A 26,518-nucleotide genomic window follows, 5' to 3' on the forward strand; every position below is an offset into this window, starting at 1 on the left:
GCGACTGAGCACAGCAAGAAGCAACTGCTACATATTCCGCTTCTGCAGTTGAGAGTGCCACTGAGTTTTCCTTCCTTGTACCTCACGAGATTAGGCAGGAACCTAGGAAATGTGTCATTCCAGACGTGCTTTTCCTGTCCACCAGATATCCTGCATAATCAGCATCAGCATACCCAATAAGATCAAAGTTGACACCTGAGGGATAGTAGAGAACCAGGTCCTGCGTTCCTTTGAGATATCTCAATATTCTCTTGGCAGCTTTCAGATGAGATTCCTTTGGATTGGATTGAAACCTTGCATAGAGGCCCACGCTGAACACAATGTCTGGTCTACTTGTAGTAAGATACAAGAGTGACCCTATAATCCCTCTATACATAGTCTGATTTACAGGAGAACCGGGTTCATCCATGTCTAGTCGGGTAGCTGTGGCAATATGGGTGTCGATGACTTTTGATACTTCCATGTGAAACCTTTTCATCAACTCCTTGATGTACTTCTGCTGACTTATCAATGTTCCCTTCTGAGATTGCTTTACTTGAAGTCCTAGAAAGAAATTTAATTCGCCTATCATACTCATCTCGAACTCACTCCCCATGAGTTTTGCAAATTTTTCACAAAGCGAGTCAGTTGTGGCTCCAAAGATGATATCATCAACATATATCTGAACAATGAGCAGGTTCCCCCCTCTTTTCTTCAGAAAAAGAGTGTTATCAATTTTTCCTCTTGTAAATCTATTTTCTAAAAGGAATTTTGACAACTTTTCATACCAAGCCCGGGGAGCCTGCTTTAGTTCGTACAATGCCTTGTCCAGTTTGAACACATGCTCAGGATGCTCGTGACTCTCAAAACTAGGAGGCTTCTTGACATAGACTTCTTCTTTCAGATAGCCATTTAGAAATGCACTTTTGATATCCATTTGGAATAGTGTGAACTCCATATGAGATGCAAAGTCAATAAGAATTCTAATGGCTTCCATTCGAGCAATTAGAGAAAATGTTTCATCATAATCGATCCCTTCTTCCTGATTGTAGCCTTGAACTAAAAGCCTTGCCTTGTTTCTTGTTGTATTTCCAAACTCATCAAGTTTGTTCCTGAATACCCACCCGGTTCCTATGATGGTTCAATCTGCAGGTCGAGGGACCAGGTGCCATACCTTGTTTCTTTCAAATTGATGCAGCTCCTCTTGCATGGCTGTGATCCAGTCTGCATCTTTCAGCGCTTCTTTGATGTTTTTGGGCTTTATTTGAGAAAGAAAGGCTGAAAAGGCAAGTGAATTTCTGGCTCTTGATCTGGTTTGAACACCTGAGTCAAGAGGGGTGATTATCTTGTCAAGAGGATGTGAGCTTTTGTGCTTCCAGTTTGGTACCTGAATCTCATTTGTAGAGGACTCAGGTATATTTGACTGAGGTTCTTGGCTACTTCTTACTTCAGCAAGTGGAGTACCTTGGACTGCATCAGCAACTCTATTTTCAGCTTCAGTTGTTGTGATCGTGGGGCCAGGTTCCTCTCGAATGGATGGAGATGTATTTGTATCATATTTTATGGATTTCTTGACATGACTCATCATGTCTGCCTTTCCATTTGCTATGTCAATAACTTCACCTGGAACAGATAAAGGTTCTCCATCTTGGTCAACATTTCTGTCCTTCTCACATGAGAGGTGAGATTCATCAAAGATCACATGTATACTCTCTTCAACACACTAAGTCCTTTTGTTGTATACTTTGTAAGCTTTGCTGTGGGATGAGTATCCTAGAAAGATTCCTTCATCACTTTTGGCATCGAATTTTCCAAGAGCTTCCTTTCTATTGTTGAGGATAAAGCATTTACACCCAAAGGTCCTTAGATGTGTCAGCTTGGGCTTCCTTCCATTCAGCAGTTCATATGGAGTTTTGTTCAGAAGGGACCTGATCATGCACCTGTTCACCAAGTAGCAGGCAGTATTGACGGCTTCTGCCCAGAAATTCTTTACGATCCCACTGTCAATCAATATTGTCCTTCCATGTCTTCAAGAGTTCTATTTTTCCTCTCCACAACACCATTTTGTTGAGGTGTTCTTGGAGCCGAAAAATTGTGAGTGATACCATTTTCAGTACAGAACTCATCAAATTTGGCATTGTCAAACTCTGTCCCATGATCAGACCTGATGCAAACTACATTATTACCCATCTTCACTTGAATCTTTTTTACGAAAGCAACAAACACTTCAAAGGTTTCGTCCTTGGTTCTGAGAAACAGGGTCCAAGTGAATCTGGAGTAATCGTCGACTATACCGAAGATATATTTCTTTCCCCCCTGCTTGCCACCCTCATGGGTCTACATAGATCCATGTGAAGAAGATCAAATGATTTTAAGATACTGACTTCCCTTTTGGGATTGAATGAAGATCTGACTTGCTTACCTTTTACACATGTATCACACACTTTGTGATTCTTGAAACTTGACTTGGGCAGACCACGAACCAGGTCCTTCCTGACCAATTTGTTCAGCAATGTGAAGCTTGCATGACCCAGCCTCCTATGCCATAATTCAGCATCAAACTTAGACAGTTGAGATCACCATTCTGCAGAGACTCAAAATCAGCAACATAGATATTTTTGTATCTTTTAGCTACTAGCACCACCTCACCAGTCACTATGTTTGTGACTGTACATACTTTTGACACAAATTCCACCTTGTTACCCTTGTCACAGATCTAGGAAACACTTAGTAAGTTGTACTTCAACCCGTTCACGTAGTACACATTTTCGATTGAGTGTGAGAGAGACTTCCCAATCCTTCCAACTCCCAGAATGTATCCTTTATTGCCATTACCAAAGGATACACTCCCTCCTTGCAGGGCTTTAAGTAAAAGAAAATCAGTTGTACTTCCAGTCATGTGCTTTGAGCCGCCACTATTCATGTACCATTGTAGGCTGCTTCCTTTCACTATTCCCTGCATAAGAGAATTAAAAGTTAGACTTAGGAACCCAAACGAGTTTGGGTTCCTTGTAATGAGGAAATGGGTGAATGAGGGATCTTCTGGTCCAAGCAGACATCATGCGTTTTTTATATGAGGGACCAGGTTCTCTACCAGTAGTTACTTTTTCAGCGAAAACTATGTTTTCCTGTTGTGACTGAAATCTGGTCTTACAGTTTTCTTTAAAGTGCCCAATGTTGCCACAGTGGGTGCAAAGCCAATTATCAGGTACAGTAACATACTTGCCATTAGATCATCTCTTTCACGTTCTATATTTGCAATTTTTTCATCTAAGGCATCCTTCTCTTTCTTCAGGTTCTCAATTGTTTCCTTTAAGTCAATCACCACGATTACTAAGTCATCTCTGGTTTGTTCTGCTTCTCCTAACTCCATAGTTAAAGTATCTTTATCATTTATAAGACTGTGATAAGCATCAATTAACACATTTGCCAAAGACATGAGTTTTTTAGGAGAATAAGATTTCAGATTTCTCTGAACATCCAGAAAATTTACCTCATCATCGTCGTCATCTTCATCATCATCAGACTGAGCCATCAAGGCAAAGATTGAGTCATACTCAATTGCTTCGCTTTCCACTGCCATCATTGAACTATCACCACGATCATTTTCTTCTTCAAATTCGCTAGAGGAGTCTCCTCATGCAGCAAGAGCTTATTTTACAACATTGTCAGCGGCATTCTTTCTCTTAAAGCGTTTATCAGGAACCGGGTTCCTCTTGGCTGCTTTGTCAAAGTTGTTTTTGTATTGATCTTACTTTAAGAGAGGGCACTCCTTAATGAAGTGTTCTGGCTTGCCACATTTATGGCAGAGGTCATAATTTTTTGGCTTGCTGGAGTTTCCCCTTTTTGGAATGCCTTCATTCTTACGAACCATCTTCTGGAATCTTCTTGTCAAGTAAGCCATATCACCATCCTCACCACTTGAATCATTGCTGTCTGTCTTGAGGACCAGGTTCTTCTCAATTTTGGGTTCTCTTCTTTCATTGTCATTCTTCTTCTTCATTTTGTATGTTTTCAGATTGCCAACAAGTTCATCTATGGTCAGTGTCTGCAAGTCCTTCGCCTCTGTAATGGCATTCACTTTGCTTTCCCAAGAACTGGGCAGAACACTAAGGATTTTCATGACAAGCTTGTTTCTTGGAATAGTTTCACCAAGAGAGTGAAGATCATTAATGATGGAGGTGAAGCGAGTGTGCATATCTTGGATGGGTTCATCATCTTTCATCCTGAAAAGCTCGTATTCAGTTGTGAGTATATCGATCTTGGATTGCTTAACCTGTGTTGTTCCTTCGTGAGCTGTCTGAAGAGCCTCCCAGATTTGTTTTGCTAATTGGAATACCGATATCCTGTTATATTCATCAGGACCAATGCCACAAACAAAAATTTTCTTTGCACAAAAGTTCTTTTCTATGGCCTTTCGATCAGCATCATTGAATTCCTTCCTCGTCTTGGGAATGGTTACAGCAGGGTCGCCAAGATTCTTGGTGGGAATAAAAGGTTCGTCACATATGACATCCCATAGCCCAAAATCTTCAGCCATGATGAAGTCGTGCATCCTAGTTTTCCACCATCCGTAATACTGTCCATTGAACCTAGGTGGTCTATAAGTAGACTGGCCTTCTTCAAAGTTTGGAGGAGCAGCCATGAGGATCCTTTCTAAGTGTTAACCTGATAGAAAGAACCCGCTCTGATACCAATTGATAGAATATAAGGGTCCACCAAACTCTATAGAGAACCAGGTTCTCTATCAGTTCTACTAAAACACACACACACACACACTTCAGTAAATAGATGACAAGAGAAATTTTACGTGGAAAATTCCAGGCTCAACTAGATTAAAAACCACGACCTACCCTTGTAGGATTTCAACTTCACTATTGAGCAACTTTTAAATTACAACCTATGCAACCTAGGAATTAACCTCTTAATCCCTCACTAACTTGTAATACTCTATTACAAGCCACTTTGTAATAACTCTATTATAAAGACTTTACAACTCGACTAACTCTAGCCAAGACTCAAACACAAGGGTTTAAGGTTTACAAGGAGTTTCCTACAAAATGCTTCTGAAAAAGCTAAGTAGGAAATACAATTTTAGAACTATTACAAAGTTACAACTCAACTAAGGACATACAATGACTTGCTGTGGGGAACTGGTCCATAGTAGTGTTGTTCTTTGTTCTTGATGTACTTGAGAACTGATTTCTTGATGATCAAAATCACCGTGTGAGAGCCTTCTTGATTTCTCTAAGTGAACACTAACATGTTTTTTTACCTTATTTGATGTTAATAATATTTTTGTGACATCACTAAGATAATGTAAGCAAGGTAGATAAAAGACACTCCCCATAAAGTTGACTGCTGCACTGTTTCTACACTGTAGCATGTGCAAGTTGCAACTTTACAGCTGATGGGGCAGTTGACTTGTACTGTTTCCTCGGGACGCGATAGTTATTTGTTCCCCCTGTTGTTCCTCTGATTCTGAAGAGTTGAAGCAGCATATTCCAAGCTGGAGCCTTTCGATCTTAAGGTCTTGAGGATATGTAACTGGTTCCTTATCTGGTTCTTGACAGTAAGTTTGTTAGATCATCAAAACATAAAGCAAGGTAGTTGTAACCTATCAATAAGCCATAATAAAAATTATCATAATCAAAAAATACTCTATAGGTCATTCTAAAATAACTATAGCTAATAAATAGTATTAATTATATAACTAAGCACTAAAGAAAAAGATAAACTAAGTTAATGTTAAACTTGAAATAATACGTTAAAAGATAAAATTGTGAAAAGTTTAAGACATATTTATAAATTACATTACAATAAATATTTATATGTATAAAATATTTTTTGAATTTGTATAAATATATTATCGGATTGGTTTGGTTTCGGTTTGACTTTTTTTGGTTAAAACCAAACCAAACCAATTATGGTTAGGTTTCTTTTTCCAATGCCAAAACAACTCAAACCAAACCATAATCGGATTTTTTTCCCGGTTTGACTCGGATTATCGATTTGGTGCGGTTTATCGATTTTCTTTGTACACCCCTAGCTGCCTGGAATGTATTTGGAAATTTGTTTGGAGTTCCCTTTATTGGTGATTTAAGGCAAACTCTTATTAAGTGGTGGCTCACTAAGAGTAACAATAAAATTCTAGAATTTATCTTGCAATGCTTACCGAGCATAATCTGTTGGGAAATCTGGAAAAGGAGGTGTGCATGTAGATATGGTGAAGGAAGTAGCTCCATTCAAAGGCTAATCTACCAGATTAAATCCTATATGATTACCTTTATCACCAACAATTTTTTTACTCTTCCTAAGTTTAATAACTGGAAGTATCTATGCTTCATTCTGGAAAAAATAAACCAACTCTCAATGTTATCCTTGTCAAATGGCGAAAACCACCTGATGTATACCTCAAACTCAAAACACATGGATTAAGTAAAGGAAATCGAGACCTAGCAGGAGGAGGTGGTATTTTAAGAGATCAAAAAGGAGATTTGGTGATGGCATTCTCTAGCTTTTTTGGTATTTGTACAAATAATATGGCTGAAGCGAAAGCCATTCTCATGGGAATTAAATGGTGTCTAGACAAGGGTTACAAGGAGATTTTTGTTATATCTGATTCACAGATTTTAATCAATGCTATCAACAACCTTTCTTCCATCCCATGACAAATTTCTCACATTTCTGGAGCAAATTTTGGAGTTGCTACATGAAGGCAACTTCTATTTTTCTCATTGCTTTAGAGAAGCCAATTGTACAGTCGATTATCTTGCTAATTGGAGCTTACAAAGAAGATCATCTACTTTCTTCATAGAGGCTAACATCCTACCTGGGAAGGTGAGAGCTACCTTGAAGACATATAAAGACCAACTGATTAATTTTAGAGTCAAGCCTAGAAAGAACCATTTTGTTGTATAGCTTTTGTAAATGGTTCTTAATCCTAACTTACGAGGTGTGTTACATCCTCTTGTATGTACAAGGCATGCTAACTATAGCAAATGATAGCCTCATATTTTGTATCGTAGGATGGGATCAGATTATAAGTCCCTATCCTACACTCTGCTACTTCTTTTTGTTAATATACAGGTTGGAGTCAAGTCTAAACCTCCCACCACAATGGTGAGTATGAGTGTACAAACCGAACTGGAAAATCGCACCAAACCGAAAAGTCAAACCAAACCGATTAAAAAATCCGACTAGGTTTGATTTGATTTGGTTTGGTATTGAGTAAAAAAAACCAAACCAAACCGACATATAAATATATAATTTTATATAAAATTTTTATTTAAAAGATGTCTAGAAAATAAACTATTATCTGTTACTAAAAATAATTCTCTCGTAAGATCACTTTAATAGATCATATGTTTGTTATTTTTTTTTAAATTTTTAGTAAACATATATTCACTTATCAAATTTTATCTATAACTTAAATAATGTAAGATTGAAATAATATTCATATAACAAAAAAACCCGAAAAATCCGACAAAACCGAACCAATCCAAACCGTTTTGATAAAATCCGACCCAACCCGGTCCATGTACACCCCTGATAGTGAGTATTGATTTAAAAAAAAAAAATGTGGTGATATTGAAAAATCGAGTTTATAGTTTATCCCCCCCCCCCCCCCCCGCGCGCGCTAATCCTGCCAGTATTTTGCTCCCATTTAATGTTTGTTGCTTCGGAAGATAAATAAATTCGATTTTGCATCTGATGGAATTCCAAGACAGAAAGAAGAAATTCAGAAAGAGAACGGCAAAGATGAGAAAGCAAGTAGGAAAACTTGATTTATTCACATTTTTGACGTAAGAATTGTGGAAAAGTTGATCTCGATTAATTTCACATGACCTTTCTAAGATTCTTGAAAAGTCCATCTCTATTTGTATTTTGGCTATACTTCACTTATAACTTTCAAGTTGTACATTTTTGACAATTCAATTGAAGACTTTCTAAATTACTGCAAATGAGGTGCTATAAAAAGCAAATAAATATAGGGTGCCGTAATATGCAAACCAGGTGCCATAAAAAGCTAGAAATATCAAAGAAGTATATGTAAAACAATAAACGTGGACAACATATGCTTGAACCACTTCCTTAAATGATGTGTTGGTACGAATAAATGCTTTTCTTAGTGAAATTAATCTTAGGTGTTTGATTAATTTGGATTAAAAAATATTTTAGCAATAAAAAAAGTAATTTCCATCACAATAAATAGGTAGCAAAATAACTCAAAATATAAATAAAAAAATGATGGCGGAAAATAACCAAATAAATAAATAAATGAATAAAATTGTTTAAGATGAATATGATTGTAATACTGAGAAACTTATTTAGCATAAAATTCCCTATCAAAGTAATACATTGCTTGGTTGGTCGCATAATAATTGAAATCATCGGATTACTAATACAACTTTGATTGGTACTAAACAATATCAATATTAAATTCTTGTGTATTAACAACGGAAGGATTAAACTATTTAAAAATGAAAAAATTCTTTTAAAATGATCACTTTTTATTAATCATCTCATTACAATTCATTCATTATTAATCACTACATAAATTTTTTTAAATGCATTGCTTAAACGTATAACAAGTTATATTATAATTTTATAAATTTATACAATATTTTACTAATTTTTGCATAACTCGCTCGCCACACAATCAATCTAACCAACGTGTATTATTAGGGAATAAAAAGAAAAAATGTGGCAAAGCCGCAAAGGGCAAAGAGCAGGTGCTCAACTTAAGCATACGCCCAGAAAAGTGAAACGACTCCTCCGTATTAGTGTAGAACCTTCGTTTTTCTCTTCCGCTACTATAGTTTATCGCAGAAGAAGAGTAGTAGCAGGAGAAAAATGTTCAAGAAGGCAGTGGACGCCAAGTCTCACCAGCGACTTTCCGGCGCCGACCGTAAGAAGCTCCGTCGCACTATCAGAGACCGTTTCCCTAATGCCACTGATGCCTTTCTCGACCTTTTACTTCCTCCCAAGGTACTTTTTCCTTTCTTTAATTGTTGGATTAAATATAGCAACATTATTGCTAATTTTTAACTTTTCTGTATTAAATTTTGATTGCATTGCATTGCATTGAACAAAGTACTACTATCACTTATTGCAATTCATGGAATAATCAAACTCTTGTGTTTCTGTATTGATGGGATCACGCAGGGGGAGTTAAATGTTTCGAAATATCCAAATCGAGTACTCGTATATGGTTTGGAGGGTGATTGCCCAATGTTTTTTGACGTAGATGGGCGAGGTCATGATATATTCCCTACAGGTGTGTGCCATATATCTCACTTACTTCCAATATTTTTGGCAGATATTGTTGTGTAGGTCATTGGTGCGTTTGGTATAATACAAAATAAGGAATTTTTTTTTGATTTGTTTTAATTACCTTGAATTGTGTAAAATATTTTTCACTAAAATGTCTTTTAAGAATGTTACAACTCTTACACATTATCACTCATTTCTACCAATTCTCAGCGGTTAGTCCTTGTGGGATAGTCTACTTCTTGAGGCATGAGAGTAAAAACTTAGAGATACGAGCTTGTTGGGCTAGACTATCTTTGACATTTTCTCAAATTGATTATCTACTCCTCCGAAAGTGCGATAGGAGTCTGTGCATGGATTGCAAGGTTATACCAAGCGAGAATCTCACGACTCAACATAGATTATTGGTGATTGACTTAGAGATCGTGAGGAAGAGGAGGAAGAGGGCCGTGTATGGTCAACCCAGGATTAGGTAGGGTGCTTTGACTAGTGACAAAGCGCTGGAGAAGGGGGGAAGTTGTTGGCTATGGGAGCCTGGAGGAGCAGTGGGAATGCGAGCTGTATGTGGACCACGACAATGGAGTGTATTAGAGTAGCTGCGAGAGAAGTGTTAGGGGTCTCGAAGGGTTTCTCAAGGACGAGGAGGCGAAGAGGATGAACAGGGAGGGGTATAAGAGGCGAATTTAGCGGTTACTGTGGCTAAGACTGCGGCGTTTGGGTGTTTGTATGAAAAGCTTGGGGCCAAAGGTGGGGACAAAAAGCTATACAAGCTAGCCAAGGTGAGAGAGAGGAAGGCCCGTGATTTGAATCAAGTTAATTGTATCAAAGATGAGGAAGGTAGAGTTTTGATGGAAGAGGCTCAGATCAGACGAAGATGGCAGACATATTTCCATGAACTCCTGAACGAAGAGGGTGATAGGGACATTGTGCTGGGAGACTTGGAGCACTCCGAGATGTGCCGGGATTTCGGGTATTGTAGGCGCATAAGAGTAGAGGAGGTCGAGGGGGCTATGCGTAAGATGCACAGGGGTAGAGCTACCGGGCCAGATCAAATACCTGTGAAATTTTGGAAGAATGCGGGTAGGGCATGTTTGAAGTGGCTCACTAGGCTGTTCAACGTCATTTTTAGGACGAAGAAGATGCCTGGTGATTAGAGGTGGAGTACGATGATTACTGTATAAAAACAAAGGCGATATCCAAAGTTGCAATAATTATAGGGGGATTAAGCTGCTAAGCCATACTATGAAATTTTGGGAGAGGGTGCTTAAAGTGAGGGTGAGGACCAATGTGTACATTTTTGAGAACCAGTTCGGTTTCATGCCGAGGCGTTCGACTGTGGAAGCCATTCACATTGTGAGGAGATTGGTAGAGCGGTATAGGGAGATGAAGAAGGACTTGCACATGGTGTTCATTGACCTAGAGAAAGCATATGACAAAGTCCCGAGAGAGGTGCTCTGGCGATGCTTGGAGGCTAAAGGGGTCCCAGTAGCCTACATTAGCGTGATTAAGGACATGTATGATGAAGCTAAGACTCGGGTTAGGGCAGCGGGAGGAGACTAGGAACACTTTCCGGTTATGATGGGGTTGTACCAGGGATCAACTCTTAGTCCATTCCTATTTTCCTTGGCGATGGACGCATTGACGAGACACATTCAAGGTGAGGTGCCATGATGTATGTTATTTGCTGATGACATAGTTTTAATTGACGAGACGCGGGGTGGTGTTAACGAGAGGTTAGAGGTTTGGAGGCAGACCCTAGAATCTAAGGTTTTCAGGTTAAGCAGGACCAAGACGGAGTACATGGAGTGCAAGTTCAGCAACGGTACCCATGAAGGGGATATAGAGGTGAGGCTTGATACGCAAATATCCCCAAGAGGAGTAGTTGCAAGTATCTTGGATCTATAATACAAGGTAACGGGGAGATTGATGAAGATGTCACGCATCGTATCGGAGCAGGATGGATGAAGTGGAGGCTCGCTTCCGGTGTCTTGTGTGATAAGAATGTGCCGCTGAGACTTAAAGGTAAATTCTACAAGGTTCTAGTTAGACCGACTATGTTGTATGGAGCAGAGTGTTGGCCGATCAAGAACTCTCATACCCAAAAGCTAAAAGTAGTTGAGATGATGATGTTGAGGTAGATGTGTGGGCATACCCGGTTGGATAAGATTAGGAATGAAGTTATTTGGGAAAAGGTGGAAGTGGCCCCTGTGGAGGATAAGGTGCGGGAGGCAAGGTTGAGATGGTTTGGGCATGTTAAGAGGAGAAGTACAGAAGCCCCAGTTAGAAGGTGTGAGCGGTTAGCCTCGGTGGGCAGCAGGAGGGGTAGAGGTAGGCATAAGAAGTCTTGGGGAGAGGTTATTAGGCAGGACATGGCGCAGCTGAAGCTGACTGAGGACATGACCCTAGACAGGAAGGTGTGGAGGTCAAAGATTAGGGTAGAAGGTTAGTAGGTAATCGAGCGTTTCTCTTTGTCTTACTCAGTTCGCTAGCATTAGTGTTAATAAGTTATCTTTTATTCATAGATGGCTATTATTACCTAGAGTTTGACTGCATTCTTGGATTCGATCTTATTTCATCTTGCTGTTAGTCCTACTTGTTGCAATTACCTTTTCTTTTTCAGTCGTTCTCTAGGTGAGGGTCTATCGGAAACAACCTCTCTGCCCTTCCAGGGGTAGGGGTAATGCTGCCTACAACTTACCCTCCCAGATCCCACTCGTGGGAAACTACTGGGTTTGTTGTTGTTGATTGAATAGGCTACCTGATGGATTAGTTCAGATGTGAGCAAATTGGTCATGATAACAACAATTTTAAAAAATTAATCTTATTGCCACCGGCAACTTGCTTTGGATTAAGGAGTAGTAGTAATAGTAGTAGTAGTTCTAAATAAATAGATAAAATACTTTTTTCATACCTTATGCTCCGTTGAAATGTGTCACCTACATTTATACCCAACCGAGTATTGGAAAATACTCCTGAAACAGTTTTCCAGGGTAAAACATTTTCTCTGGAAAAAATATTTTGTCATGAAATAATTTCCATGGAAAACATTTTCATTCGCATGTTAAATCTAGTTGTGCTATGATTGATAAAGATGCTTATCTGATGTTTTTGTTGTGATTGAAAATTTCATTAAGGCTCTTCATATAAGGAGAATCAAGCCATATCGCTCTAGACAAATGGGGAATATATATCGTGAAGTATCAAGATATCATCTATATTCCTAAGCAATCACTGTAGCGGCTTACCAAAAAAGTGCTCAAGGAAAGCACAAATAAAGCATAAATTGAAGGTAAAAGACTGACAAATAAAGCTTGGTCAAACTGGCTTGGCCCAGATAAATTTGCATTTGATGTTGCAATTTGGTCCATTACATAAGAGCAAGTAGGGGATAGATTTAACAGAACTGAATCTCACCCCATGGTGCTCAAATTATCTCAATACCAAATGACAAAAATAGTGCTGACATAATGTACTTGAAAAGAAGAAGTTGGAAATATAGAGTAACACTCGAAAGAGTAAGAGTATTAGAATAAAATATGAAGTAAAACGGAATAATATTTTCTGCAAATTTAGTTCTGATAAGAAGAGTGAAAGTGAAGTGAAATTAGATGGGATGTTGACTGCTAAGCAGTAAAATAAATATTCTGGGCTCAATTGTCCATGGGAATGGTATGATAGATTTTCACGAAAGAAAAAGAATGGCATGGTAAATAAAGAAGTAATACATAGAATTGGAGTAGGATGATTAAATTGGAGGAACGACACAAAAGTGATGGTGAAAAGCAAGTTTTGTATAATGATTCTGAGACTATCAATGTCTATGGTAGTGAATGTTGGGCCCTAGACGCTTAATATATCCACAAGATGAATATCGTAGAAGTGTATATATTAACATGGATGTGCAGTAATACAAGATTGTGTAGGATTGGTAATTGTTACATTTGACAGAAGGTACAAGTACAGTAGATAGAGGATGAAATGGAGAAGGCAAAGGTCGTCTGAGATAGTATGACATGTCTCATGTACCTTTATATGCACGGTCTTTAGACGCGATAATATGATGATTAAATATAATGCAGAGTTGGCTAATAATATGACACAATTAATAATTGTTGCACTTTAAATTTGGTTTGGTGTTTGCCAAGAGTCTTTTTGGCGAGATCAGAAAGTTTTTGTGTTTTGGTTATATGGGTGAGTCTGAGATTCAGAGAAACTGTAGTATTTCTTAAAAGACAAAATGTTTTAGGATTGTATTAAAATGAGCCAGAATAGAGTTGACTTTCATAGCAAACCCTAACCATTTTGGTTTGAGTCATAGTTTATTGATTGATTAGTTGATCAGTAAATACTACTCAATCGTGTTTGCTTTATTGGCTGAGGGAGAGTGCTTTTGATTTTTCACTTTTTGATTTTAATTTTATGAAGCAGTGTTTTGATAATCTTCCCGTTGGAGTATATTGATTGCTTATAACTTGCTGGTGATTACAACAACACCAAACCCAGTGTAATCCCATAAGTGGGGTATGGGGAGGGTAATGTGTATGCAGACCTTACCCCTACCTTGTTGAGGTAGAGAGGCGGTTTCCGATAGACCCCCGCTTGGTGATTGACATTTGTAAATATTTTAAGTAGGAAGGCTTTTTAGGCATGTTCTATACACAGTAGCTATGTGATTTGATTGCTTGAAAGATATTCTTTTAACAAGACAGAATTTAGTTATTAACCATCCTGCTTAATTGAAAATGTTTTTTTTTTTCTTTCTATGAGGTGAGTACAGTTTATGCTCTGTGGAAAGTCCCAGAACTTTTGCCTGCTTTTGTGCTGAAAGGGGGTGAAGTTTCTCATTTCATTCTCGGAGGGGCAGATTTAATGTTCCCTGGCATCAGTATACCTCCTGAAGGGTTTCCATCATTTTCTGCTGGGGAGCCATGGGCAGTAAAGGTTCCTGGAAACCCTGCCACAATAGCTGTAAGCTTATGGGACCTTCCAGTTTTTCTCTCTTAATTTAGCTATATAATCAATTTGAAGGATACTGATTTATTTTCCTCAGGTGGGAACAACTACCATGAGTAGCACAGAAGCTATAAAAGCTGGTCTACGTGGAAAGGCTTTAAAAATATGTCATTACTATCGAGACACCCTTTGGTATGAACTAAGAAAGTTAATGTTAGTTTTCGTCCGTACAACTTCTAGATGTCACCGTTTTCTGGATATTTTTCCAGGGAATCCGCTGAAAATTGTCATGTACCAAATGCTGGTTTTCTAGAAGATGTCGTGTTTGAAGATCCTGCTCTATCATTGAGTAGTAGGGCATCTGATTCAAGTGAAGTTGATCCTTCAGTTGAGCCAGGAAATGTGACTAACAATGAAGACTCCGGAGAAGTGATTGATCTTGATGCTTCTTCATCAGGTGTTGGTCATCCTTGTACCACACAGAGTGATGGAGCAGATGAAGTCAGTGTGCAGCTTATCAATGATCTAGGCGAGTTGAAGGTTACAGAAACTCCTGTAGATGAATCAAATAATGAGGGACACCATTCCTTGTCTGTTGAAGAGGTAGATGCACTTTTGGACAAGTGCCTTCTTCAAGCATTACATATGACAATTAAGGAAAAAGACCTGCCCATCCCTGGAAGTATATTATGGTACGACGGGTTCCAAACTCATTGAAATCTACGTCTGTTACTGAATTTTTTTGATCATAATAAAAATAAAAGAAAAAGAAAATTGATTTTTGTGTACACAATTTCAGATGGTAAACTAAGAGCCCGTTTGGACATAAGAAATTTTTTCCTTTTTTCCAAAGATTTTTCACTTTTTTCCGAAATCAGCGTTTGTTCATAAAATTTTCAATTTTCAATTTTCAATTGAAGATAAAACTCCAAAAAGCTGTTTTTCAAAATTTTCACTCAAATCACTCACAAAACTTCAAAAACAATCCAAAATTATATTCATGTCCAAACACAACTCTAAATTTCAAATACCATTTTCACTTGAAAATTGTTTTCCCCCTATTTTGGAATTTTACAATTCTTATGTCCAAACGCCCACTAAGAGTAGTGCACTTTATTGTTTCACATTTGGCACTAACCTTCTTTTTGGAATTTTTGAGCATGAATTTTAAAGGTTCTTTTATACAAAGTTTATTTTGTAGTGTTATTTCTAGTTTTCTTGTTAATGGAGAGGATAAGAGGTTCATGTTTGATGCAGATTGTTTTTTCAATCACTACAAGAAATGATAACTTCTCTAGGTGTATTTAACTGAGCATTTAACAGTATGCCAGATGTTATATCAAAGTGAGCATATGCTGAAAAAGTGGAGATAACACCACTAGAATTTGTGAACGGTATTTTAAATAAGGCTTAAGTTGAGTACTCCCTTTGTTCCATTTTATGTGGCACACTTTTGCTTTTTTTTTTTTTTTCTGTTTCAAAAGGAATGACACCTTTATGCATTTGGTAACAATTTAACAACTTTCATTTTTATCCTTAATGGCATGCTTTTACATCCACTTCAATGTCATGGCATGTTTTAACACCACAAGTTCCAAAAATTTTCCTTTCTTTCTTAAACTCTGTGCTCAGTTAAACAATGCCACATAAAAATGAAACAGAGGGAGTATTACTTGTGTAGAAGAAGCAGAGCTAACACCAATTTATTTTTGCGAGGCAGCTATGTAATTGAACTCTAGACATATTTCAGTACAAATGATCTTCATCTTGAGACAAAACAAATTAGAGAAATAAGAAGGTGATCTGATAAATTAATACCTCCTCTTCTTGACTTTCACTCTTTAACTTCTCTAGATGTTGGAGTGCAACTATATTTGACTTGTTCTATTCCTTGCTTAGCCACTTATTAATGGCTTCATTGCGCCGGTGTAGGTCAAATCACGTGCTACCTTGCAGGCCTCCAGGCATAACACTCGACATAAAGAAGTCATCTCACAAGAAATTATCCAAGTGGCTACAGGCTAAAGCCTCTGGCGGATTGGTAGTTCCGACATTTGTTATGAAAGATGGAATTTGATTTTTTGAACATTAAACTGTTGGATGTAGCTGAAAATTTGCTATTGCGTTTAATGGATGATTCAGATGTGAAGTCATTTAGACTGCTATTTCTATGCATCATAAGAGATGCAGAGAGATTTCTACTTGTAGCCCATATATTTGGATACACGTACTTATATATACTGTGTTCTTCATGCTTAGCTAAGTATAACACTGATATTGGCACTTCACATGACATTGATGACTGCGTGTAGTAGTACTCTTCATGATTAGCTGCTCTTCTGTTTAACTTCTCGTCAAAAGCAAAGACTTATAAGTGGTAGGTAGGACTGTTCTTGTGCTGAAACTGGCAAGTATCTGTAGCAACCTCTATCCTCCTCTTTTCCTACTTAAGTTGGGAGGGTTCGAAAAAAGCTGTTAGTCAGAACTTTCAGCTTCTCTTTGATGGCGGCAGGTGCAACATATTGATGTAGTCTAACAACAGCCAGTAGGCAAGAGATTGTTTAAAAACTTCTGTGGAAAAAAATGTTACAACCATAGCCAGAACATGCGTATAAGATGAGATGGTGCAATACTATATGGAGTAGTGTTCTGTCCTGTATTTTGCATTTGCGTATACCTTCATTGTTGATGCTATTTCTGCATTTTGCTTTTTTCATATAGCACATGTCTTGTGAAGGTTTGCTTGGATGTATGCCAGATGTGAGAGTTTTATATCCTCTTTATTTTCAACCCCAAAGCTAGTTCTTAGGCCCAAGTTCTTTATCTTGTCAATAAGTGTTCGAGAAATTTGCTTTGGTCTCTTCTATTTCATGGCTTCATGGCAAAATGTGCCCCCATTTCTTGTTCTGGTGCGTTTGGCATCCAGATGTCTTCTGATTTTATCTGGTGTTTCACATTATCTAATGTTTCTCCAAACTTACCAATACATTGGCATGTGCAGATCTCACTGAAAGAAGATAAGCATAAGAAAGAGGTGATTCTTATTTCTGTTAATCGAAAGCATCCAGACTACTTGTCCTTCAAGCCAGAAAAGAAAAAAGTGGACAACACTGGGCCCTCTACAAATCATGCTTCTAATGAAGAACAGCTGCAGAAGACACTGGAAGTTTCTGAAATTTATAAACCAAGCGTGCATGTAAATCCTATTTTTGCTTCTGTTGGTGCTGACACTAGAAGACTTTTCACTGCATCTGAAGCCTCTGAAATAGTGTTCCAGTACGTTGAGAAAGAAAATCTTGTCAAGCCATCAAATAAGTCCATTGTGACGTTGGATGCAATACTATGTGATGCTTTATTTAAGGGAGCCATAAAAAAGGGAACGACTTATCCAACAGAAATTCATAAGAAGGATTTGGGACAAACTTTCATAGGTAGGATGCAAGCCCATCATTGCGTGACTCGGGGTAACGATACAGCTGTTCGCAAAGGTGCCTTGAAACCCATCCAGATAATGACAGAACGGAGGCAAGGAAACAAAAAAATGACTAAACTTTCTGGAATTGAGTCATTTCTGTTGGATGCAGAGGCTTTGGCTTCAGAGTTGCAGAAGAAGTTTGCCTGTAGCACTACTGTGGCAGAACTTCCAGGTCTGTTTTGACACTTTGACAGCTGTGTATGACCCTTCTTTTAGATTATTAGTTGTAGTAATTATTATATGGTGGCTCTCAAAATTTGGTTTGTGATGTCCTATTTGTCTTCTGCTGGTTTATACTTTACAGCATCATTGGCAATATATCTTTATAGTCAACTATGAATCTCATGGTGTGGCTTGTATTGCTTATTTTCTACTCAGCTCTTCAGTTTTGGTCTTGAACCCATGGGAACCTGCACTTCTTAGAGTGGCTTTTTGAAAACTATAAAAAGCTGCATCGCGTCTCTCTTTTGATTTCTGACAATGAGCCTTCACAGCATTCTATGCTTTAGGCCTCACTCAAGTGTTGTCTATTAATTGCTCGCTTACGTTCTCATGGTGAAAAGAGATAATGTGGTACTGTTTTATTTAAGACCTTAGGAGGATGATATGTTTTATCCAGGTTAGGATGATATCTAGTAGTTGAGAATTGTTATAGTTACTTGCAGTTGGACACTTAGAGCATTGACGCTAGAGATAGTTCCATTAAAATAAAATTAAAAAAAGAAAAGAATGAAAAGCAAACAGAATAGCTCTTACTGTGTCTCAATGCGTCTGGGTGTATATAAACCATGTTTAGTAGTCTTGCTTAATTACTAGACCATTTCCATGGTAAACTGATGGAAATAGGTTGATCTGAAGGAGTTGGGTACTATTTATCAATTTGTCTAAATACTAGGGCATCTAAATTCAATAATTTTTATTTATTTTTCCTCCTGTGGAGTTTATTACTATGCTCTGGTTAAGTGAGACATCCCGTAGGCCCATAGCAATATTTGTAATCCATTTAATCATCAAGTGGGTATTGGTATGAATGAGTGTGAGTATCAAAGGTGAATTCTTTAATATTGGCATGAAAAGCACCTGAATAGAGCAGAATGGATATAGTTGATCGCAACTGATATGGTATTGATGCATAATGATTGATTGATTGATTCACTTATATTATGTACCTGGCTTTGTAGGTTATTTTCACTTACTGACGTGATTTATTTTGTGCTTTTGGTCTATCTATGTTTACTGATTTGCTATGTTTGCATATGAACTTGGTTGTCACGTTGTTCACTTTAAGGGCAGATATATCATCCTTATGCAAATTCTTCTATAATTTTAGGTAAGAAAGGACAGGAAGTTTTGGTTCAAGGAGGTGTTATTGATGATCTTGCAAGATATCTTGTTGAGCACTATGGTGTCCCAAAAAGATATATTGAAGTGCTTGATAAAACAAAGAGGTGAGTGTTGAGGTTTAGTTTCGTATCCTATTAGCTATTTTACTTGTACTACAGAGGAAAGTGGAAACTGAGATTTGATTACGATGTTTTTGCTAGACAGATCTATTACATAAACTTTGGTTTATTGTTAATTTGTTATCTTCAGGTAAGAAAGTTGGGAATTTACATTTTGGCCCAAAAAATGTGGAAAGCTGTTATGTTGTTTGATGATCATCCTTTTGGACGAGCCCTGTTCGATGGAACCTTAAAAAGAGAAGTTGAATCGAATTATCTCCTTGCCTGCACATGTTAAATATTTCTTTTTCCAAGCTTTCAGATACGATTGTAGGGAGATGGGAAATACCTCTTGTTTTATTTGTAGCTAGACATGTTACCAGCAGCCTGTAGCTTGTATATACTTATGTTTGATTTTTTTTTTATCGGTCTTCGTAACTACCGGAGCAAAATTATACTTGATAAAGCATATGCGATGAGAGAAATAAGGATAAGTTATTCATGAGAATTAAATTCATTTTTGATTGTTCTAGTTATGTATTGCTCCCTCCTTTTTATTTCATGACATTATGTACATTTTGGGATATTTCGAAACTTCTGATACCCATTACATCTCTATACAATTTTCACAACTTTAAAAAATTTAAGCTTATGAAATAAACTTTACAACTTTGATGAAGTGTTTTCTGCATCAAATTAACTTTTTAACTATTATCCCTTAACTTTATTAAAGTTAACATAAAGCCCAAATGGAAACCTAAAAACTAACGTTGGTTTTACAGTCATCTGGGTAAAGGATCTTTTCACTACTCATGTTGTAGTGAACAAAACTAAGGAGTCTGATTTGATAAAATTCACGGGAGCACAAAAGCTCATCCACCATTCCTCGTTGTTGGGATCTGGAGATGGGGAAAGTAATTTTCTTTTGTTTCTCCCTCTGTCCCTCGACTAATCTCTTTCAATCAAAAGTTAGAAAAGAAAATAATACTTAGAACGCAAAATTAGAGTTGCTGCTAGCCTGCTAAAGCCTAAAGGCAAAGGGCTTGTTTATAAGCAAGAAAAGGAAGAGACGGCTATAGTTTGATGATTTCAGACATTAATTATCTCCAAAATGATTTCTGATTTTCTCATTATGCCTTCTTTTCTCTTATACACAATATAGTTCTCAAATATTAGTGAAAAGTAAGATTTTCCTCTCCATTCAATTTATTCGACAATGATTGGAGCTATCTTCTCGATTGATTTCTCAATTGAAGCCCCACAGACAAGTTGGGTTCTTCGTTTATGAACTCAAAGGGCAAATTGATAGAAATGGAATTGGGATTTCAAAGAACATCTGTTCACACTCTCTTTTTCCCCCTGCCCACGGGAAAACCCATGCATCTTCTGTTAAATTATTACTCTTCTTTGATGTTTCTTTTACCTATACTAAAACTGCTAGCAAAATTTAAAACAAAAAGTGCTCAAAGTGATATAATAAAGGATAAAGTTACCTCTGCTCGGAAAGATAAGAGATAATTTTTGTTAAAACTACCCATCTATAAAAGTTAAACCTTGTAGCAACGATAAATTTTTAACCAAAATTGTCCCTTATTTATTGAGATAGATTTATTTTTGTCCTTTAAATATATCCCTAAATATATTCATGATAGTAACTTAAGTTTTCTAAAGTCAAAGTGAAGCACTTTTGGTCTAGCTAACAAAATGAGGCTAACTTGGAGAGTTGGGGTTAAAACTAAAGTTGTGCATCTCATGTACACGGACCAGCACCAAAACCTTTTGTTCCATTCTCCATTATTCACAATCACTTGAATTTTTCTCTCTTTTGGAAACAAAGGAGAAAAAACTAAACTTCTCCATGGGAATTTTTCTGCAGCCTACCTTCAGAGGCTCAAGAGACATGCCAATTCATCATTGCTCTGCATGTTATATTCTTATTCTACTAGTTCTTTGAATTTCTTTATGTTCTGACTTTGATTATCCGAGTGTTCTTCATCCTTCTCCATTATTTGAATTTTATCTATTCAAATATTCATACAAAATTTTGCAGATATTTCTACTTAACCCATCTTCTTTTCTTTCTCCAACGAGCTCTAAACGTGTTGACTTCAAGTTTTCACAACACCAACAAAAATAATTGGGTAAAAGAACCACTTCCAAGAAAACAAAAAAAGAACAAGAAGCAAACTGTAAACTTTTGAAACCTCAAACTACACAAAAGTTATATCCGGTGTCTTTCTCCTTCAAAGTTCAACAAAATATAAACAGAGAACCGCATAAACACCGAGAAAAAGAAGTTGAAAAGAAACACTTTTCAGTTTCACTTTCACCCATTGTGGCTCAGTAGCTTAGGCTTTGTTTTCTTTTAGTTTCACACTTGCTGATTTAAGAAATTTAACTGGCTTTCTGAGTTTTTACCTATAAAATTACATTAAGCTATCGTTTGGCCATAAATTTTCAAATTTATTTTGAAAAATCTGATTTGGGTGAATTTTGGTTTGAAGATGAAAATGTGTTTGGACATTTGTTTTCAAAACATATTTCCCAAATTTATTTTGGAAAAACATGAAACATGACTTATACCAACAAGTTCTAAAAACTATCATAAATACCCAACCGTACAATTATCAATAACATTCATTATATTATAGCAACCTATAGTCCTGAACATAAATAAATTTGATAAAAAATTATCATTTTTATAATGAACTACATGATACACTATCAGGTGACCGAGAAGACGAAACAACATTGTTACAAAATAATAAATTGTGAGCTCTTTTATAAAATATAAAAGTTTGAGGTAATTTTTTTAAAAATATAATAGTGATATTTTGGCCCAACTGATTTTGGGATTTGGGACTTTGCCAAAATATAGGCAAAATCTATGGCCAAACATGTGTTTGCCAAATAAAACCCAAATTTATTTTGGCAAAATCTATGGCCAAACGGGTCCTAAGTCTTATCAAGAAAACGATTAGATTTGGGAGAAATCATGAATAATGGGGAATAGAGGAAAATGTTGTGTCGTTGGTCTTGCACAACCGTAAGTTTTAACTCCAAATTAGCTCAATTCTGTTAGCTACACTAAAAGTGCTCCACTTTAGCAAATTTAAAGGATGAAAGATGCTCGTGGTTATATTTAAAGGACAAAAATAAACCTAAGGGACAATTTTGGCAAAAAACTCTAGATGGGTTGAATCACTTTCTGCAGTCTGCGAATTCCTTTTCGGGAAGGATGTGGCGAGAAACGATATGATTTTTCAACGGCTCGATCAGATATAACCTGACGTTTACATCGGGCTCGATCATGACGTACGTGATAGCTGTCCTGTCGGTTTAGTTTTCCAAGGCATTTAATGCATGTCAGACAGTGGTCGGCCACCGCTGATGTTGAACCGCCATTGCTCAATCTATAAATAGCCCCTCCTTTTACCATTTATCACTTTTACATCTCCAAATTTTTCAAGTTCTTCTTATGAGTTCATCTATAAATCTGTGATCTTTTACTGCAAAGTCTCTCTTAAAAAATACCAAATCTTTGTTACCTCCTTCTATTTTCGATCTTTAAACCAAAAATGGCGAAAACATCAAAAATCATTCCTCAGAAAGAAAAAACTTCTTCTTCACAGCCCGCCGCTGACAGAACACCGGTGGAGCCACGACCCGAGGAGTGCATTCCTGGGGCATATGTTCTTACCTCCAATTTTAAGGTCGACAAAGGCTCGTCGGTTCCCGGCCGATGTGAGCCAGTATCAAGGTATATGTGTTCGATAACCGAGGGGCACCTCGAACAGCTAAAGAAATATTGCAATTGGGAGAACAAAGAAATAGTAATCCCGTCTCCTAAAGAAGATATCACCACTTTTGTGAAAAAGGGTTTTTAAGTGTGTATACTTACCCTTTCACGTTAGGTCCCCTCGATCCTGTTATTATCGATTTCTGCCATCAATACCAAATACCCATAGGCCAGATCCATCATTCTTTTTGGCGGATCGTTATTTTGATCCTTTAATTCGTGAACAAAATCGAGGGGATGCCTTTCACCCTCGACCATCTCATTCGATTGTACTGCTCTGGCCTCTTTTAAGGCGGGTTAATAAAACTTCAGTGCCGGGCTACCAAGGTTCTGTTCTCGAGCATAGACGATGACAGGGATCGAGGTTGGATGGGCAGGTTCGTTCGAGTGAAGACTTCGGACCTGATTCCGACTGAAAAGATGCCTTTTTCCGAGGAGTGGAACATGAAGCGTAAGTGTAATTCTGCTGTTATCTCCTACTATTTTGCCCCTTAATTTCTTTTTCTCATCGATATCCCTTTTTTGTGATGCAACGGTTTCTTGGATGCCCGACGCAGTTTCCGGCCTCAATAAATGGGTACGGGATCTAGCTTCGGCCTCCACGTATGCCGAGCGCTAATGGCGTGATTTGTCAAAGGGCCGATGGGAGGCCAAAAACCATGGTAAACCTCTTTTTTGTATTTTTGGTAGTTCGAACGAGATGCTTTCCATATACTTAAACCAATTTTCTTGTATGTAAGTGTGGGCAAAGATGCGGTTTTGAGGCCCCCGTCCGTCGAGGAAGAGGCTTCGGTCTCTGTTCCAAAACCAGTGAAGGATAATAAGAGAAAAAGGGCCTCCGCTTCTGAAGATCCAAAACCGAAAATGAGAATGACTCGTAAGACGAGGAAAAATACCATCCCTTTGACCATATAATCAGTTCTGCGTCTAAGGGATGAAGACAAAGAAGAAGAAGAAAACGACGAGTCCGTGCTGGTGGCCCGAATGAAGAAAACCACCGATGCCCAAAGGCAGCTGAATCGATGGTGATTTATAACGCTCCGCCTCGGACTGAGGAGATATTGGAGAGAGGTTCGGGCAGAGTCCCCGAATCGTTAGAGATCGAGGATGCTTACCACCGAAGTCAACAAACGGTGGGTATATCAGAAGTTACCGGTCCTGAAGCTCTCCGAGTTGAGGAGAACGCCCCAAGCGTGTGGCTTGGGGCAATAGTAATCGGAGACTTGTCCACTCTCCTTGTCTTTTTCGAAAGGGCAATTCGGGAAGCCTAAGCTTTGGGGGCCCTCGAGATAAATCGATCTCATGAAGGGGAAGACCCCTTCTGTGATTTGTTTACTGGTGTCGAGGAAGTTGCTGGCCCTTGTGATGTGTCGGGCCTTTTCTGTGAAGTGAAACAAGCTCTAAATCGGGTAAGCTCTAACTTCCTTCGTTGATACCACTATGTTTTGCTATTCTTTTCTAACTTCTTTTCTTCTTTTTTAGTAGGCCACAATGATTCATCGAGAAGCGTGTTCTCGGTCTCGAATTGAGCTGCGTCGGTATGAGGCCGACCTCCGACGGGTCACGGAGGAGAGGAACGCCCTTAGACTCCTCTTCGGACAAAAGGAAGAAGAAATCAAGGACCTCCGAGCTGAATTGGCCAAGGCTCAACAAGATCAGACCGACCTGATCGAGCAGGTAATGGTAATCTTAAAAACCCATGGGCTCGATTCTGGAATGATGGCTAATATTCACAGCTGCAGCAGAAGCTTGAAGTTATTGGAAAACTCCGTGAGGAGGTCGATATGATAAGGGTTGAGGCCTTGGGATAGAAAGATGGCATGGACCGTCTTGCCGCAGAAAAAGAAGCTGCTCAAGCACAATTATCATTAACTTCAAAGCATAAAGGAGAAAAGCTCGGTTCAAGGAAGAAGAATAGAGGAGCTCGAGGCTCGGTTGGCCTCCGAACTTGCCAAGGCCAAATCTGACGCCGAAAAGGCAAATGCCGATGGAGATGCATTCGTGGCCGTTTATGGGGCCGATGCTGAAGCCGCTCAGGTACAAACAAGAGAGGCAGTCGAGACCGCTTGAGCACATTAGGTTACTAAACTTGTTCAATGTCGATCTCGGAGGGAGACCTCGAGGATATCTATGCTCGAGGTTTAGATCTCACCGAAGAGATAAAAAGGGCTAAAGAGCTTAAAGCCGATGCTGAAGCCTTGGCTTCCGATGATGATGATGGTGATGATGATGGCGATGATGGGAGCAAGAGTGGGTCCGAGAGCGGGGAGGAGCCCGATGGAGAAGAGACTGCCCCTGTAGATAACCAAGAAACTTAGCCCATAGTTTTCATTTTGTTTTTTGTGTAGGGTCCTGTTTGGACGTTGTAAACATTCTTGTATATATATATATAAAGATCTTTTCTTTTCCCGATTTGCCTCTGTTTTATTCTCTTCCTTGCGAAGATTTTGTTTCATCTATGCCTTATGAAGGTTTTCATAAAGCTTTAGGCATTTTGATCGAATTTGGACCTTATAGCCTTTATAATCGAGTGAGTGATTGCTCGAACTCGAAATAAGAGTAGCCCGTAGGCTTAGTAGTCGAGTGCGTGCTTGCTCGAAGTTGAAGTGATATAGCCCGTAGGCTTTATAGTCGAGTGAGTACTTGCTCAAACTCGAAGCAGTGTAGCCCGTAAGCTTAGTAGTCGAGTGAGTGATTCGAACTCGAAGTAATGTAGCCCGTAGACTTAATGGTCGAGTGAGTGATTGCTCGAACTCGAAATAAGAGTAGCCCGTAGGCTTAGTATTCGAGTGAGTGATTCGACCTCAAAGTAATGTAGCCCGTAGGCTTAATGGTCGAGTGAGGGATTGCTCGAACTCAAAATAAGAGTAGCCTGTAGGCTTAGTAGTCGAGTTAGTGCTTGCTCGAACTCGAAGTGATGTAGCCCGTTGGCTTAATGGTCGAGTGAATGATTGCTCGAACTCAAAATAAGAGTAGCCCGTAGGCTTAGTAATCGAGTTAATGATTTGAACTCGAACTAATGTAGCCCGTACGCTTATTGGTCGAGTGAGTGATTGCTCGAACTCGAAATAAAAGTAGCCCGTAGTCTTAGTAGTCGAGTGAGTGCTTGCTCGAACTCGAAGTGATGTAGCCCGTAGGCTTAATGGTCCAGTGAATGATTGTTCGAACTCGAAATAAGAGTAGCCCGTAGGCTTAGTAGTCGAGTGAGTGCTTGATCAAAGTTTAAGTGATGTAGCCCGTAGGCTTTATAGTCGAGTGAGTACTTGCTCGAACTCGAAGCAGTGTAGCCCGTAGGCTTAGTAGTCGAGTGAGTGATTCAAACTCGAAGTAATGTTGCCCGTATGCTTAATGGTCGAGTGAGTGATTGCTCGAACTCGAAATAAGAGCAGCTCGTAGGCTTAGTATTCGAGTGAGTGATTCGAACTCGAAGTAATGTAGCCCGTAGGCTTAATGGTCGAGTGAGTGATTGCTCGAACAAGAAATAAGAGTAGACCGTAGGCTTAGTAATCGAGTGAGTGATTCAAATTCGAAGTAATGTAGCCCGTAGCATTAATGGTCGAGTGAGTGATTTCTCGAACTCGAAACTAGAGCAGCCCG

At 38.4% G+C, this 26,518-nt stretch overlaps 1 protein-coding gene across 2 annotated transcripts; it reads left to right on the forward strand.

The window, feature by feature from the left end:
- Positions 1–8,700: 8,700 nt before the first annotated feature.
- Positions 8,701–19,658, forward strand: LOC104112130 (uncharacterized). 2 transcript variants are annotated; one of them, XM_070196789.1, is made up of 9 exons: positions 8,702–8,970; positions 9,148–9,259; positions 14,030–14,220; positions 14,303–14,397; positions 14,475–14,897; positions 16,138–16,246; positions 17,207–17,852; positions 19,011–19,128; positions 19,274–19,658. In XM_070196789.1, the coding sequence occupies exons 1-9, from the start codon at positions 8,836–8,838 to the stop codon at positions 19,275–19,277; spliced, it is 1,833 nt and encodes a 610-aa protein (XP_070052890.1). In that variant the 5' UTR covers positions 8,702–8,835; the 3' UTR covers positions 19,278–19,658. The 2 variants fall into 2 exon arrangements, with proteins under 2 accessions (XP_070052891.1, XP_070052890.1); XM_070196790.1 differs by lacking the exon at positions 19,274–19,658 and having other exon boundaries at positions 8,701–8,970; positions 19,011–19,132.
- The last annotated feature ends 6,860 nt before the right edge of the window (positions 19,659–26,518 follow it).

Source organism: Nicotiana tomentosiformis, chromosome 3, assembly GCF_000390325.3.
Source record: "Nicotiana tomentosiformis chromosome 3, ASM39032v3, whole genome shotgun sequence".
In the NCBI taxonomy this organism is placed as follows: domain Eukaryota; kingdom Viridiplantae; phylum Streptophyta; class Magnoliopsida; order Solanales; family Solanaceae; genus Nicotiana; species Nicotiana tomentosiformis.

Bases quoted from the DNA above. Each gene is read 5' to 3' on its own strand.
- LOC104112130 (XM_070196790.1), top strand. From the start codon at position 8,836: ATGTTCAAGAAGGCAGTGGACGCCAAGTCTCACCAGCGACTTTCCGGC. The intron at 14,221-14,302 runs GTAAGCTTATGG...TATTTTCCTCAG, and splicing joins GAAACCCTGCCACAATAGCT to GTGGGAACAACTACCATGAG. The intron at 14,398-14,474 runs GTATGAACTAAG...ATATTTTTCCAG, and splicing joins TACTATCGAGACACCCTTTG to GGAATCCGCTGAAAATTGTC.